The 16,491-nt window shown below is 43.9% G+C and overlaps 1 protein-coding gene across 1 annotated transcript in view; it reads right to left on the bottom strand.

Moving 5' to 3' along the window:
* Positions 1 to 1,752: 1,752 nt before the first annotated feature.
* sfrp5 (secreted frizzled-related protein 5) overlaps positions 1,753 to 16,491 on the bottom strand; it is a 106,401-nt gene continuing 91,662 nt past the window's right edge. The window contains exon 3 of the mRNA XM_068053126.1: positions 1,753 to 3,120. Within this exon, the coding sequence (XP_067909227.1) occupies positions 2,795 to 3,120 (326 nt within the window). The 3' untranslated portion in view covers positions 1,753 to 2,794. The remainder of the gene's footprint in view (positions 3,121 to 16,491) is intronic.

The following is a 16,491-nucleotide window of genomic DNA, read 5'->3' as shown; positions in this document are numbered from 1 at the left end:
AGCTCATCAGGAATTCACGACATGCATCTCCTGATTGCCCAAGGCGCATTGCTGGTAGTGTCAACTCGTAACATTGGCCTCCTACATCTCATTGTGCCATCTCCATACTGGCAATTCATTCTTTGCCAGGAGCTCAGAGCCGTGAAAGCTCTTACTTGCTCAGTAACCACAAGTGTATCAGCTGTGGCTCAGTTGGTAATGGTAGCAGTCTTGCCTCTGAGTCAGAATAACGTAGGGTTCAGCCCATTCTGGAGACTCGAGCACCAAGTCAAGGCTGGCACTCCCAGCCCAGGAGGTGCTGCACTGTTGGAAGTGCCGTCTTTCAGATGAAATGTTTAAACAGAGGCTCTGTCTGCCCTCTCAGGTGGATGCCAAAGATCCCATGGCTCTACTTGAAGTAGTAGAGTTGTCCCTCGTGTCCTGGCCAATATTTATCCCTCAACCAAAATCACTAAAACAGATTACCTTCTCATTATCACATTGCTGTTTGTGGGAGCTTGCTGTGCACAAATTGGCTGCTGTGTTTCCGACATTACAACAGTGACTACACTTCAAAGGTTAGCTGTAAAGTGCATATGGACAGCACGAAAGGTGCTATAGAAATACAAGCCTTTCTTTTTAGCTTTGATGGTATCCTGTATGTTAGTCCAAAGTCCTTCATCTCAATAATTATAACCTTATGCTAAAATGTGTCATTGCACTGGAAACAATTGTCGATATGTCACTTGCAGGTGACATTATTGGAGTGAAAATGTGTAACCATTGAAACTGAGGAAATGTCACCTGTGGGAAGCAAGTCTTTAACTGGTCAAATAATGGAACATAAGATAACACAGGGATGAGAGAAGACCCCTGGGCCTGTTGCAGTCCACCCCTGTTCTACATTAACTAACCTATCTAATTCGATATTCATTAACCCCAAGTATATCTGCCTTTATTATCACACTTGGTAGATTTTCACAAACGTTTTTTGCTTTTTCCTGATAATTCTCACAAGATTTTAGGATGGTTTCTGAGGCTTTCCTTGATTGCATTTGAGATAATTTTGCCACTGGAATGAAGTACACAGTGAGCTGTCAATGATACATTGGAACAGCAGCAGGGCATTCAGTCATCAGGTCTGCACTGTCATGTTGGTAACCGGCTTCCTATGTAATGCCAAATCCATGCCTTGCTCCAGGCTCCCTTCCCAATGCAGCTTCCTTATGCCTTGTACACCCAATGGCTTTCCCAATTCTTAATTAAATTAAAAAATCATTCTTGGGATGTGGGGGTTGCCAATAGAATCAGCATTTATTGCCCATCCCTAACTGCCCTGAGAAGGTGGTGGTGAGCCACTTTCTTGAACCGCTGCAGTCTGTATAGTGATGTTATTCCCACAGTGCTATCGATAGCGATTCAATCAACTTTACCGCCTTTAAAACTTTGAATTGATATTATGTTGTGGTGAATACACCAGTTAGCTGGTTTATGACCAAGGGAGTTCCAGGATTTTGACACAGCGACGATGAAGAAATGGATTTATATACATATGTCTAATTCAGCATGGTGTGTGTGTGACTTGGAGGTGATGGTGCTCTCAGACCCTTATTGCTCAAAGGTGGCGGATGTCGCGGGTTTGGACGGTGTGATCGAAGAAGTCTTGGTCACTTGCTTCTCCTTCTGCAGTGACTAAAACAGTGTCCCTTTTAATAAAATGGAAATTGCAACAGCAACACTCAATGAGATATTTAGAACATACCACTGTGCTAATTTAGGTTACTTACTTTTTATTATTTAAACGTGAGTAGTTCTTGGCCAATGTACCTGTGAGTGGCACCTCAAATTCGAAGTGCCATCGCCAGGCATTTAAAAAATAAAAAGATTGCAAATTGAAATATTTAAAAAGAAACAAAATAATCACTGTTGGTATGTAATTCTAACATACATGATGATGCGTATAGGTGTACATTTAAAAATAACACTCCATCATTACCATGCCTTAGGAGCATAGTTACTTTTTTCACATTGATGGTATCAGCACGTACAAACATTTAATCCACAGTAGATGACCAAGACAATTATTGCCATGGTGATAAACGCAGAGCCAACAATCCTCGTTATAGTGTATAACACTACGACCAAACAGTTCTACCCTTAATGCCAGATAGGATGTACCATCTCTTTCATCAGACAGCAAGCTAAGCCATGGCAATACCATGCTGTCAATTCTGATTTCATTTACGATCAAGCCTTAGTCCTTCAACCCAATTCTCACCAAACCCAAGGAGTCCGTGTCATATCGAAAAGACCAACATTAATCTCTTGGTTGGAGCAAGTTTCCTTTCAGTTTAAGATTGTAGAAGGTCCACCGAACTAGCTGTTCACTGGAGTGCTCCTACACATGGCAACCTCCGGCAGTTATACATCCCATCATTCTTTTGTCCCCACATCTCATGGAAACTCAAACAATCTTCCTCATGTCAGGTTATCTAAGCGGTATTATTTTTGGAGAGGGAGGAGAGAGAGATATAGAGAGAGAGATAGATAGAGAGAGAGGCATTGGCTTATTTGCTGACCTCTGATTTTGCATTTAAGTATTCATTTATCAGTCATCTTCATCATTTAAAGCACGTTTTAACTTTCTATTCCATCTGGTTATTGAGACAAGATAGATTATAAAGGAATCATTATATAAGAAAAAGTTCATTCAATAAGACTGGAAGAGTGTAATTTTTTTAAAGAACACTATAAAAGCAATTTTTGAGAGTTTGCTTCAGTTTACTTCCCAAATGAGTTTCTTTCCCAAACGCAGTCATTGAAAGACGTGATGATATGTTGGACATTGATAGGTTTTCATTATTTTCACAGCATAGCGCAAATCCTTGTTCTTCTTGTCCCATTTGTGGATGACAGTGAGGAGGAGTTGGTTGTCCCACTTGCGGCCCATTATTAGGAAGTTGCTGTTTTGATTGTCCAGCTGGTTACAAGGACAACTTGCTCCATTTTTTATGAACAGAACCAACTTCTTCAGGTCTTTCTTTTTCAGAGGTCCCATCTTCAGTACCTTCTTCTTCCTCTGAGAGATGATTTTGCGGTCTCCCTTCTCCCTCCTTACCTCTTTGATCTTCATCTTGAGTGCTGCAAAAATAAAGAAAAACAAGAACAGGAATTATTAAGGGTCTGATTCCACCCCACCTCCCCTGCCACCCCAAGCTAAATTGGGATCAACTGAGAAAAGTCAGCTGGTCCTGTGGGGTTTTTTTTTTAATAAGGTCAGGTGACTCCAATGTTCTCTTGAAAACACTTGTTTATCCAGACTAAAAATACAAAAGTGCCTGGCACTTGGGGGTCAGCCATGGCTCAGGTGTTTGCACTAACCAGCGACGCCCACATCCCATGAATGAATAAAAAGAACTCTTGTTTCTGAGTCAGAAGTTTGTAGATTCATGTCCTACTGCAGAATTTTAAGCACAAAATCTAGGCAGGAACTCCTGTGCAGTACTGAGCGAGTGCTGCACAGTCAGAGGCACTGTCGTTCAGATGAACTGTTGAACCAAAGCCCTATTTGCCCTCTCAGATGGACATAAAAGATACCATGACATTATTTGAGGAAGAGCAGGGGAGTTCTCCACGGTGTCCTGGTCAGTATTTATCCCCAAACCATGATCACTAAAACAGATTATTTGGTCATCATCACATTGTTGTTGGTGGGAGCTTGCTGTGCGCATATTAGCTGTTGCGTTTCCTACATTACAAACAGTGACCGCACTTCAAAAGTACTTAATTGGCTGTAAAGCACTTTGGGATGTCCTGATGATGTGAAAGGCGCCGTAGAAATCCAAGTCTTTCTTTTCTTTGTCCTTTCCCCAATGTTCAAGCCTTGGAGGCAGTGCAGAGAAGACCCATGAGGTGATCCCTGGTGCCAATGGTCTGGGTTGTGAGGTAACACTGAGAGACTTGAGCTTGTCGACCTGGAATGGTGTCACCTGAGAGAGGATCTTGACTAGTTAACAGAATGGAAAAGCCAAATTCAGAAGATTACTTTGATTTAAGTTGTAAGAGTGGTGAATGTGTGTTTGAGTGCATGTTTGTGTGTTTGTATTTGAGTGTGTGTTTGTGTTTGAGTGTGTGTTTGCATGTGTTTGCGTGCACGTTTGCATTTGAGTGTGTGTTTGCATTTGAGTGTGTGTTTGTGTTTGAGTGTGTTTGCATGTGTTTGTGTGCACGTTTGCATTTCAGTGTGCGTTTGCATGTGTTTGCGTGCATGTTTGCATTTGAGCGTGTGTTTGCATTTGAGTGTGTGTTTGTGTTTGAGTGTGTGTTTGTATTTGAGTGTGTGTTTGAGTGTGTGTTTGTGTTTGAGTGTGTGTTTGTGTTTGTGTGCATGTTTGCATTTGAGTGTGTGTTTGCATGTGTTTGTGTGCATGTTTGCATTTGAGCGTGTGTTTGCATTTGAGTGTGTGTTTGTGTTTGAGTGTGTGTTTGCATGTGTTTGCGTGCATGTTTGCATTTGAGCGTGTGTTTGCATTTGAGTGTGTGTTTGTGTTTGAGTGTGTGTTTGCATGTGTTTGCGTGCATGTTTGCATTTGAGTGTGTGTTTGCATTTGAGTGTGTGTTTGTGTGCTTGTTTGTGTGTTTGCGTGTGATTTCCCAATCCTTTTGTACACAATTCATTATTTCCCAATCTTATTGCGTACAGACATAAGGTGTTGCTGGGTCATATAGGAAGATTTGTATTTATATATATATAATATCTTGCCCGCCAGATGTTCCAAAATATTTTATTGCCAGTAAAGTACTTGTGGTGTCTGGAAATGGCTGGAAATGAGTCAGAAGTTCTGGGCTGGGCCAGGTCTGATGGCTGGAGATCACTCAGACTGAGGGGGGAGGGCAGGGTGGGGGGCGGTGCGGGGAATGGGGAAACCATGAAGGGGTTGGGAGGAGGACTGTCCCTCATGCTGATCTGCTCAGCTTGGCAAGAACTGGGGTGATTCTGGTGCGATTACAATGATGACAAGAACAGAGAGACTGAGGGGTGGGAGCAGGGATGGGTGGGGGGGGAGGAAATGGGGGGGGGGGGGGTCACATAGACCATCTTTGAAGGTGACAGGTCAAGATGGTCAGGCTTTTAAAATAGAGGAATAAAGTACAAAAGTAAGGAAGTTGTGGGAAACTTTGATTAAAAAAAAACACTGGTTAGGCCTCATCTGGAGTATTGTGTCCAATTCATTGCCCCACAATTTAGGAAGGATGTCAATGCCTTGGAGAGGGGACAGGCGAGATTTACTAGAATGGGGCCAGGGATGAGGGGCTTCAGTTATGTAGAGAGACTGGAGAAGCTGGGGTTGTTCTCCTTAGAGTGGAGAAAGTTAAGAGGAGGTCTGATAGAGGTGTTCAAAATCATGAATGGTTTTTTTAATCGAAAAAATGAAGAGAATCTGTTTCCAATGACAGGAGGGTCGGTAATACAAATTTAGAATAATTGGCAAAATATCCAGGGGAGAAGTGAGGAGGTTTTTTTTTAATGCAGCAATTTGTTATGTTTGGAATTCTCTGCCTGAAAGGGCGGTGGAAGCAGATCCAATAGTAACTTTTGAAAGGAAATTGGATAAATACTTGGAAAGGAGAAATTTGCTATGAGGAAAGAGCATGAGAGTGGGATTAATTGTATAGCTCTTTCAAAGAGACAGACATGATGGGCTGAATGGCCTCTTGTTCTGTATGATTCTACAATTTGTTGATTGTGAACGAGCGATTGGAATTTGGTAACTTATAGACTCCTAATGGGAGCAGCATCAAACTCCTAGTTAAACAGTTGACCAGGGAGTCTTCATTCAGCGGGTCATCTGTAAACACGGACTTGCATGAGGCCCCTCACTTGTTTTTTTTCTTGCGAGAGCAATGATCTTCTTTCACGTTAAAACCTTTTGCAGAATAATAAGATCCTGTGTCTTAGGGAGATGACAACACGGCCCATTGGTGCAGGGTGGGCTGTCACTCACAAACGGGGTACATTTAGGGGAGGGTACACCTAGAGGGGAGATGGGACAGACTTGGCGAGGGGGGGAAATGTGTGGAAAGGTCACAGATGTAGCTTTACATAGAATCATAGAATAGTACAGCACAGAAAGAAGCCATTCGGCCCATCGAATATGCTCAGACTCTTTCGAAGAGCAATCCAGTTAGCCCCACTCCCACGTTCTTTCCCCATATCCCTACAACTTTTTCTCCTTCAAGTATTTATCCAATTCCCTTTTGAAGGCCCCTATTGAATCTGTTTCCACCGCCATATCAGGCAGTGCAGTCCAAATTGTAACCACTCTCTGCGTAAAAAGGATTTTCCTCATGTCGTCCTCTGGTTCTTTTGCCAATCACCTTAAACCTGCGCCGTCTGGTTATAGACACTTCTGCCACTGGAAACTGTTTCTCTTTATTTACTCTATCCGAATGCTTCCTGATTTTAAACACCTCCATCAAATCTCTTCGCCTTCTCTGCTCTAGGAAGAACAATCCCAGCTTCTCCAGTCTCTCCATGTAACTGTAATCCCTCATTCCTGGAACCATTCTAGTAAATCTCTTCTGTACGGCTCCAAAGCCTTTGCGTCCTTCCTAAAGTCCTGTGCCCATTCAAAAGGCAACAGGCTTTTACCTCGGATGGGACCTGTCTGATGGCAGGATGAGCCTGCGTTTCAAATTGGGGAACGTTCCCGGCAGGAAATCGCTCATGGTGAGTACATTTCCCAGGAGGTCTTCTCCTGTTTTTAACTGCTAGGCCCCCTTTAAATGCCTCTGGTCTGTTCCCCCAGCCCCTACCCTCGTCCAGAACCGACAGGAACAGAATGGTTGCCAGCGGCTGACGATCTGGTGCTTTTTGACTGTCTGCCATCTTTGAAGGTAAGTGGCGGGCAAGGTGGATCTTGTGGGAGGGAAAGGGTTTCTCCTCCAAAGTCCTTGAACATGTTGTCACCTCCCAAATCCATTCCCATCTTTCTTGGAACTCCATGCTTGAATCCCTCCAGTCATGTTTTGGCCCCTCCTACAGTACCAAAACAGCAATTATCAAAGTCATGAATGACATCCTATGTGTCTGTGACAAAGGTAAACATTTCCTCCTTGTCCTTCTCGACTTGTCTGCAGCCTTTGACACAGTTGATCACACCATCCTCCTCCAATGCCTCTACACTGCATAGCACTGTGGGGAGCCAGCATGGACTCGATGGGCCGAATGGCCTCCTCTAAGACACTCCTTAAAACGTACCTCTCTGATCAAGCTTTTGTTCATCTGCCCGAATATCTCCTTACGTGGTTCAGTGTCACATTTTGTTTTACAATGCTCCTGTAAAGCACCTTGGATGTTTTATTAGGTTAAAGGCGCAATATAAATACTACTTGTGAGGTGTAAAGCAGCAGTTTGTCCTCTCCCAGTCCTGCCAAAGAAAGTTCCCCGTTTGCCCATTTGGGCCCTCTTTCTTTCCGGATGCTTCCCGATCAGGTTCTGCCCATCTGCTCGCACAGGACCCTGGTTAGACCACACTTAGTGTACTGTGCACACTTCTAGAGTCACAGAGAGATACAGCCCTGAAACAGGCCCTTCGGCCCACCGAGTCCGTGCCGACCATCAACCACCCATTTATACTAATCCTACATTAAACCCATTTCCCTCCCCCATCCCTACCTTCCTTCAATTCTCCTACTATCTACCTACACTAGGGGCAATTTACAATGGCCAATTTACCTATCAACCTGCAAGTCTTTTGGTCTCTGTAGTATAAAAAGAACATAGAAGCATTGGAGAAAATGCAAAAACATTTACAGGGATGGTACCCAGAACTGATAGATGATAGATATCGGGAAAGATTGAACAGGTTGGTGCTTTTCCTTTAGATAAGAGAAGACTTACAGATGATATAATTGAAGTCTTTAAAATTACGAATGGGTTGGACAGCGTGGATGTGGAGAGAATGGGCTAGATTTTCAATTACCTATGGGCGAAGTTGGCTGTAGGTAGACTCTGAAAATAGCACACTTGGACGCCATGTCAATCTTCCGATGTCTCTGTGACATGCTGCAATTTTTAAAAGGAGGTCAGGGAGAGTGGGCAACCCAAACACCTCCAATTAAATTGCTGTTAAGCCCATTGATGAGCTTGTTAACAGGCTGCAAATGGACAGAATCAAATTTTCAAAGGTAATAATGGAAAGAGCAAACAAACAAGTCTGGGACTTGTTAGTGCACAGCTGTTGGGAGAACAGCGAGGAACCATTATTTATTGTGGCTACTGAGGACAATTCCTGATGAAGGGATAGTCAAACTGAGGTGCTCCTGCTGTGGCTCAAAGTTGTCAGTGTTTGAGCAGTGCAGTTTGAGTGTTTTTTAATCGTTTCATGGGATGTGGGCATCGCTGGCTAGGCCAGAATTCGTTGCCCATCACTAATTGCCCCTTGAGAAGGTGGTGGTGAGCTGCCTTCTTGACCCGCTGAGGAGTGAGCATTTGGGCACTCACGAGGTTGCTGGCCCTCTGCTCTCCTGCTTGCTCCATTCCTCCAGGCAGCAGCAAACCCAGTAATAGCTGCCGTCTGCCTTTTAAACACGCCCTCCAGAACCAGTTCCTGCTTCCTGCTCGCGCTCGGCGTCCAATTCACCCCTGGGCCAATCAGGGCCTTTCCCTTTAAAAATCGTATCGCGCCACTGATGCTGATGTGGTGCGGGTTTGGGACCTGGAAATGATCCACAACTAGGGCATACGAACATACGAATTAGGAGCAGGAGTAGGCCACTCGGCCCCTTGAGCCTGCTCCGCCATTCAATAAGATCATGGCTGATCTGATTGTAACCTCGACTCCACATTCCTGCCTACCCCTGATAGCCGAGTGTCACTGCTACATTGTGTTTTGTGAAAGATTTCCTCCCGATTACTAGTTTTCTTTTTGCCATTTCCACATTTTGAAACCTTGAAGGGACCAACTCTCCATCATTGGCCAAGAAAGTTAATCAATCCAGACGAGAGTGAAGCTGGCCCCATGTCAAGGCTCTGTGGAGGAAGTGATGAGACCAAAGAGCACAGTGTAGGGGTGATTTTACTGGTGAGTGGGTTTTCTGCATTGGGCTGGACTTGGCTGGGGCAAGTTACCTGATTTCATGTTGGCGTTGAGTGGAGTGTGGAGAGATTTTAGCTCCACTTTCTCATTTTCCACCACAAGACTCAGATTGCTGCCTGAACAAGGGGAATATGTTCACAGCCCCGGGTGTGGGAGCCGGATTCCAAGCTGCCACAGACCCAACAGAGCACTCCCTAGCACTAAGGTCTACCCATCATTGTGTGTGCTCGCTGAGCTCTGTTGGCTCTTGGTCTGCCAATGCCTTGATTTTAAAATTCTCATCCCTGTTTTCAAATCGCCCCAGTGTTTCACCCTTCCCTATCTCCTACAACCTTCCAGGAACTCCGCGTTCCTCCAATTTTGGCCTTCCCAACTTCCATCACTCCACCTTTGGTGGCTGTATTTTCTGTTATCTAACCCCCAAGTTCTGGAATTTCCTTCCTAAATTTTTCCATCTGTTCACTTCTCTGTCCTTCTTTAACCTACCCATTTGACCAAGCTATTGGTCATCTGCCCTCATATCAGCTCATGTGGCTTAATGTTAATTTTTGTTTGATAACACTCCTGTGAAATGCCTTGGGACATTTTGCTACGTTAAATGCTCTGTAGAAATGCAAGTAGTTGTTGGGGTGAGAGGGAGCCTCTGGAGGGGATTACATTTGGGAGAGGGCAAGGGTGGCAGACCTAGGACTGGGAAGAGCCGAGGGTATCTTCGGAGGCTGGAGGCACAGGCTGCTATGAAGCCAAAATGAATTTTAATAAACCTCCCTTTCTGGGCCTCTTCCGGCCCTGAACCCAGGCAGTGTGGCCTGATGCAGTAGCCACACGGGCTTTGATGTAAGCAGAGAAGGTACCAGAAGATTCTGCAAGCCTCAGGTCTAATACAATAGAGGCTTCTGATTAAGATAATTATATGGGTGTAATTGTCCTAGGAAAAGACTTTAAACCCTCTCAGGTGGACATAAACGATCCCCTGACACTATTCAAAGGAGAGTAGGGCGGTTCTCAATATTTATCCTTCAACCAACAGTGCTAAAAGCAGATGATCTGCTCATTTGTTGCTGTCTGTGGGATCTTGCTGTGCGCAAATTGGCTGCCACGTTTCCTACATTACAACAGTGACTACACTTCAAAAATATTGTGTTGACTGTAAAGCACTTTGGAACGTCCTGAGGTTGTGAAAGGAGCTATATAAATGCAAGTTATTTTATTCTTTTTATGGCATCTTTCACAATGGCTCAACACATTTCACAGCCAATGAAATTCCTTTGAAGTTTAGTCACTCTGCAATGTAGCGGGGACGGGTGCTAGTGTTAGCTGGGACTCAGTGTGTAGTGCTTTTTAGCTCTGACTTACAAGGTTCTGGGTTCAAATCCCACTCCAGATTTGAGCACAAAAATCAGGGCTGACACTGCAGTGCACTACTGAGGGAGGGCTGTACTGTCATGTGGATGAGATATTAAACTGTTTGCCGCTGCAGGGGGGATTAAAATATCCCTTGGCAATATCTTGAAAATGAGCAGGGGGAGTTCTCCCCAGTATCCTGGGGTCTATATGTACCCCTCAATTAATATCACAAAAAAACGGATTATCTGCTCATTATCACATTGCTGTCTGCGGGATCATGCTGTGCATAAATTGGCTGCTGCGTTTCCTACATTACAACACTGACTACACTTCAAAAAGTACTTCATTGGCTATAAAGTGTTTTGAGATGTCCAGTGCTTGTGAAAGGTGCTATATAAATGCAAGTCTTTGTTTTTTTTTCTTTCTATATTTGCACTCCTACATCCACCTGAGAGAACAGAGATGCTGTCAAATTAAAGATGTTACCCAAAAGGTTGCACATCTTAACAATGCAGATCTCTCTCTGTCCTGCACTTGAAGCAGATGCCATATTATGTGCTTGAGTTTGCTATTGGATCCCAAACCTCAATCCTCCGAAGGAAGAGGCCTGTCAACTAACCTAAGCTTCGTGAAAACATGCTGTATGCAAAGCAGAGCCATCAGCACTGGTAACGCATTGGGAGTGAGATACGCGATCGAAAAACGTGAGGTCAATCACCAAACCCATTGAAACTGTGATTGTTTTACAAGTAAGAGACGTCAAGAGATGTTCAGATTTATAATCGAACCCCCTCAGAAGGGGGTGTGTGTTGCCATGTCAGTCTGAGTATTTCAGCCAGTAACTGATGGACATGGTTACAGAGTCCAGTAGAGGTCAGGGGGAAGGAGGTATCTTTAACCCAACAGGACTGACTGGAACAGAGCAGGCTCCAGTCGGGCACCCAACTCTACTCACTCCCCACCTGATTTTACACCCCTTCCACCACTTTATCCCCCTCCCACCACTTTCCCCCTCCCCCAGCCCTACTTTATGCTCCATTGACATCCCATAAGAGCAAAATTCTAGGGAGGGAGGTAGGGCGTAAAACCATCACATTGGGTTAAAATGAGCCCCGAGGACTCTATCTGCTGTAGCTTAATTTGAGTGTGTGCAGGATTTCATTTAATTCTTCATGTGCCTTTTATTAACTTGTGAAGAATTCCCTGTGCCATGCTCAGACTCCCAATTCTTAAACCTTTGTTTGGCTGAATGAAATCAATTTCCTTCTGCTCGATTCTTATCGGCCTGAATTAAGAGAGCTTAGCCTCTCTCACTCCGCTAAATTGACTACTGATGTGGGATTGCATCTGTTCACGAGTAACATCAACCAGATGCGAACATGGCTGAGCTTTCAAAAGAATAAGGAAATGGGCTTTTCCTGACTTCACATTTTGAAGGCTTAATACTCTACGGCTCATCATGGATAGTGGGAGGGGCAGGAAGAGCAGGCAGATAACGAGGAGCTTCCGAATTACACCACTCAAAGCCCTCCGTGCTCTTCTTCCCCTCACCCAAATCACCACCCCCACCACCCCCACCCCCAGTAGTAAGCCATCTAGTTAAACTAGATACTCGGGAGTGAGTTACAGGCTGGAATCTAATCGAGGGGTTTGGGTGGTTTATATATAGAATAACAGATACCCAGGAGTGAGTTACAGACTGGAATCTAATCGAGGGGTTTGGGTGGTTTATATATAGAATAACAGATACCCAGGAGTGAGTTACAGACTGGAATCTAATCGAGGGGTTTGGGTGGTTTATATATAGAATAACAGATACCCAGGAGTGAGTTACAGACTGGAATCTAATCGAGGGGTTTGGGTGGTTTATATATAGAATAACAGATACCCGGGAGTGAGTTACAGACTGGAATCTAATCGAGGGGTTTGGGTGTTAAATATATAGAATAACAGATACCCGGGAGTGAGTTACAGACTGGAATCTAATCGAGGGGTGTGGGTGGTTTATATATAGAATAACAGATACCCGGGAGTGAGTTACAGGCTGGAATCTAATCGAGGGGTTTGGGTGGTTTATATATAGAATAACAGATACCCGGGAGTGAGTTACAGACTGGAATCTAATCGAGGGGTTTGGGTGTTAAATATATAGAATAACAGATACCCGGGAGTGAGTTACAGACTGGAATCTAATCGAGGGGTTTGGGTGGTTTATATATAGAAAAGCAGATACCTGGGAGTGAGTTACAGACTGGAATCTAATCGAGGGGTGTGGGTGGTTTATATATAGAATAACAGATACCCGGGAGTGAGTTACAGACTGGAATCTAATCGAGGGGTGTGGGTGGTTTATATATAGAATAACAGATACCCGGGAGTGAGTTACAGGCTGGAATCTAATCGAGGGGTTTGGGTGGTTTATATATAGAATAACAGATACCCGGGAGTGAGTTACAGACTGGAATCTAATCGAGGGGTTTGGGTGGTTTATATATAGAATAACAGATACTCAGGAGTGAGTTACAGACTGGAATCTAATCGAGGGGTTTGGGTGTTAAATATATAGAATAACAGATACCCGGGAGTGAGTTACAGACTGGAATCTAATCGAGGGGTTTGGGTGGTTTATATATAGAAAAGCAGATACCCGGGAGTGAGTTACAGACTGGAATCTAATCGAGGGGTGTGGGTGGTTTATATATAGAATAACAGATACCCGGGAGTGAGTTACAGGCTGGAATCTAATCGAGGGGTTTGGGTGGTTTATATATAGAATAACAGATACCCGGGAGTGAGTTACAGACTGGAATCTAATCGAGGGGTTTGGGTGGTTTATATATAGAATAACAGATACCCGGGAGTGAGTTACAGACTGGAATCTAATCGAGGGGTTCGGGTGGTTTATATATAGAATAACAGATACCCGGGAGTGAGTTACAGACTGGAATCTAATCGAGGGGTTTGGGTGGTTTATATATAGAATAACAGATACTCAGGAGTGAGTTACAGACTGGAATCTAATCGAGGGGTTTGGGTGGTTTATATATAGAATAACAGATACCCGGGAGTGAGTTACAGACTGGAATCTAATCGAGCGGTTTGGGAGTTTAATATATAGAATAACAGATACCCGGGAGTGAGTTATAGGATGGAATCCAGATGGTTAATATGGATACATGGGAATGAATTAAGCCCAGAATCTAAATGTTTGAGCTCGGACGAAGATTTCAACTAACTGTTGACAATTGGAGCAAATTGCTAACCTGGAAGAAAAAGATACATAGAAACAGATAACAAACTGGTATGAAAATGATTGTTTTTTTGTATTCTGCTTTTATCAGTTGGTTCTGCACTGCAGTACTGTGAATATTGCGATTAGCAGCAGCAGCAGCAGAGAATCAAGGGACATTTCCCCCTTGGACAAAGAATCTAGAGTAACATGTTTTGCTTGGATGAGAAGCTTTAGTGTAATGCCAGTGAACGGGAAACCGTTTGGACACATTGGAATTCGACACTAGGATCAGAATTATGCTTGGACCAGCAACGTGTTTTTTTCAGGATTAACAATAAGGAGTATATTAAATCCTTTTACAAAAGAAAAATACAAGCTGACATTGGAGAGAAATGGCCCGTGTTCCAAACACTTCTATTCAACCCATTTTAGCAACAAGTGTTGGCTGACGATGCTGGGCTGGTATCCTGCACTCGGCTTACAATGATAGAATCTTACAGCACAGAAGGAGGTCATTCCGCCCATCATATCTGTGCTGCTGCTTTGAAAGAGATATCCAGTTAGACCCACTCTCCACCACACCACCCGTCCCCTGCCCCCAGCTCGTTTCCCATAGCCCTGCCAATGTTTTCCTTTTCAAGCCTATATCCAATTCCCTTTTGAAAGTTACTATTAGATCGGCTTCCACTGCACTTTCAGGCAATGCATTCCAGATTATAACCACTCGTTGCTAAGGCAAAGATTTCTCATTTCCCCCTCTGGTTCTTTTGGCAATTATCTTAATATTTTGTGTTCAACTTAGTCTCAGATCATAATGCTTAGTGGTAAAGGAATATTCTCAGCCTTAATAATCAGTATGGTTGCAAGAACAGAACAGAAAGTAATAATTAAAGCAAGGCTGCCTTATTCAGACTGGCAACAGATCAAAGTGATCATAGAGGGTAATAGAACCATAGAAGCATTTTGGCACAGAGGGAGACCATTCAGCCCATCGTGTCCGTGTCTGCCGAAAAAACTAGCCTCCCAATCTAATCCCACCTTCTAGCACCTGGTCCATAGCCTTGCAGGTGACAGCACTTCAGGTGCAGGTCCAGGTACCTTTTAAATGAGTGGAGAGTTTCTGCTTCCACCACCGTTCCTGCGAGTGAATTCCAGACACCCACCACCCTCTGGGTGAAAAAGTTTTCCCTCATGTCACCTCTAATCCTTCCACCAATCACCTTAAATCTATGCCCTCTGGTAATTGACCTCTCTGTTAGGGGAAACAGGTCCTTCCTGTCTACTCTGTCTAGGCCCCTCATAATTTTGTACACCTCAATTAAGTAACCCCTCGGCCTCCTCTGTTCTGAGGAAAACAACCCTAGCCGATCCAATCTTTCCTCATAGCTGCAACTTTCAAGTCCTGGCAACATTCTTATAAATCTCTTCTGTACTCTCTCCAGAGAAATTATGTCCTTTCTGTAATGTGGTGACCAGAACTGTACACAATACTCCAAATGTGGCCTAACCAGCATTTTATACAGTTTCAGCATCACATCCCTGCTTTTGTATTCTATACCTCGGCCAATAAAGGAAAGCATTCCATGTGCCTTCTTCACCACTCTATCTACCTGTCCTGCCACCTTCAGGGACCTGTGGACATGCACTCCAAGGTCTCTCACTTCTTCTACCCCTCTCAATATCCTCCCATTTATTGTATATTCCCTTGCTTTATTTGCCCTCCTCAAATACATTACCTCACACTTCTCTGGATTGAATTCCATTTGCCACTTTTCCACCCACTCAACCAAACCATTGATATCTTTCTGGAGTTTACGGCTATCCTCTTCACTATCACGGCCAATTTTTGTGTCATCATCAAATTTCCCAATCATGTCTCCCACATTTAAGTCCAAATCATTAATATATACCACAAACAGCAAGGGTCCCAACACTGATCCCTGTGGAACGCCACTGGAAACCACTTTCCATTCACAAAAACATCCGTTGACTACTACCCTTTGTTTCCTGGCCCTGAGCCAATTCTGGATCCAACCTGCCACATTCCCCTGTATCCCATGGGCTTTCATTTTACTGACCAGTCTGCCATGTGGGACCTTGTCAAATGCCTTACTAAAATCCATGTAGACCACATCTACTGCACTACCCTCATCAATCCTCCTTGTTACTTCCTCAAAAAACTCAATTAAGTTAGTAAGACATGACCTTTCCTTAATAAATCCATGCTGACTATCCCTGATTAATCCCTGCCTTTCTAAGTGGCAGTTTATCCCGTCCCTCAGAATAGGTTCTAACAATTTACCCACCACCGAGGTCAGACTAACCAGCCTATAATGATTTGGCCTATCCCTCACACCCTTCGTAAACAATGGTACAACGTTCGCAGACCTCCAATCATCTGACACCTCTCCTGTATCTAGTGAGGATTTGAAGATGATCCTCTAGGGCATCCGTTATTTTCTCCCTGGCTTCCTTTAACAAGCTGGGATGCAATCCATCTGGCCCTGCTGATTTATCCACTTTCAAGGATGTCAGACCCTCTAGTACTTCCTCTCTCATTATGCTTATCGTATCTAATATTTCACACTCCTCCTCTTTTACTACAATGTCTGCATTAACCGTCTCCTTTGTGAAGACAGAGACAAAAAACTCATTAAGAACCCTGCCCACATCTTCTGCATCCACGCATAAGTTCCCTTCTACATCTCAGATAGGCTCTACCCTTTCCTTAGTTATCCCCTTGTTCTTAATGTACTGATAAAACATCTTTGGGTTTTCCTTGAGTTTACCTGCCAATAATTTCTCATGTCCTCTCTTTGCTTTTCTAATTTC

Source organism: Heterodontus francisci, chromosome 20 (assembly GCF_036365525.1).
Source record: "Heterodontus francisci isolate sHetFra1 chromosome 20, sHetFra1.hap1, whole genome shotgun sequence".
Lineage (NCBI taxonomy): Eukaryota > Metazoa > Chordata > Chondrichthyes > Heterodontiformes > Heterodontidae > Heterodontus > Heterodontus francisci.
Note: the sequence above shows the minus strand (reverse complement) of the source record. Positions and strands in the feature narration are given on the sequence as shown.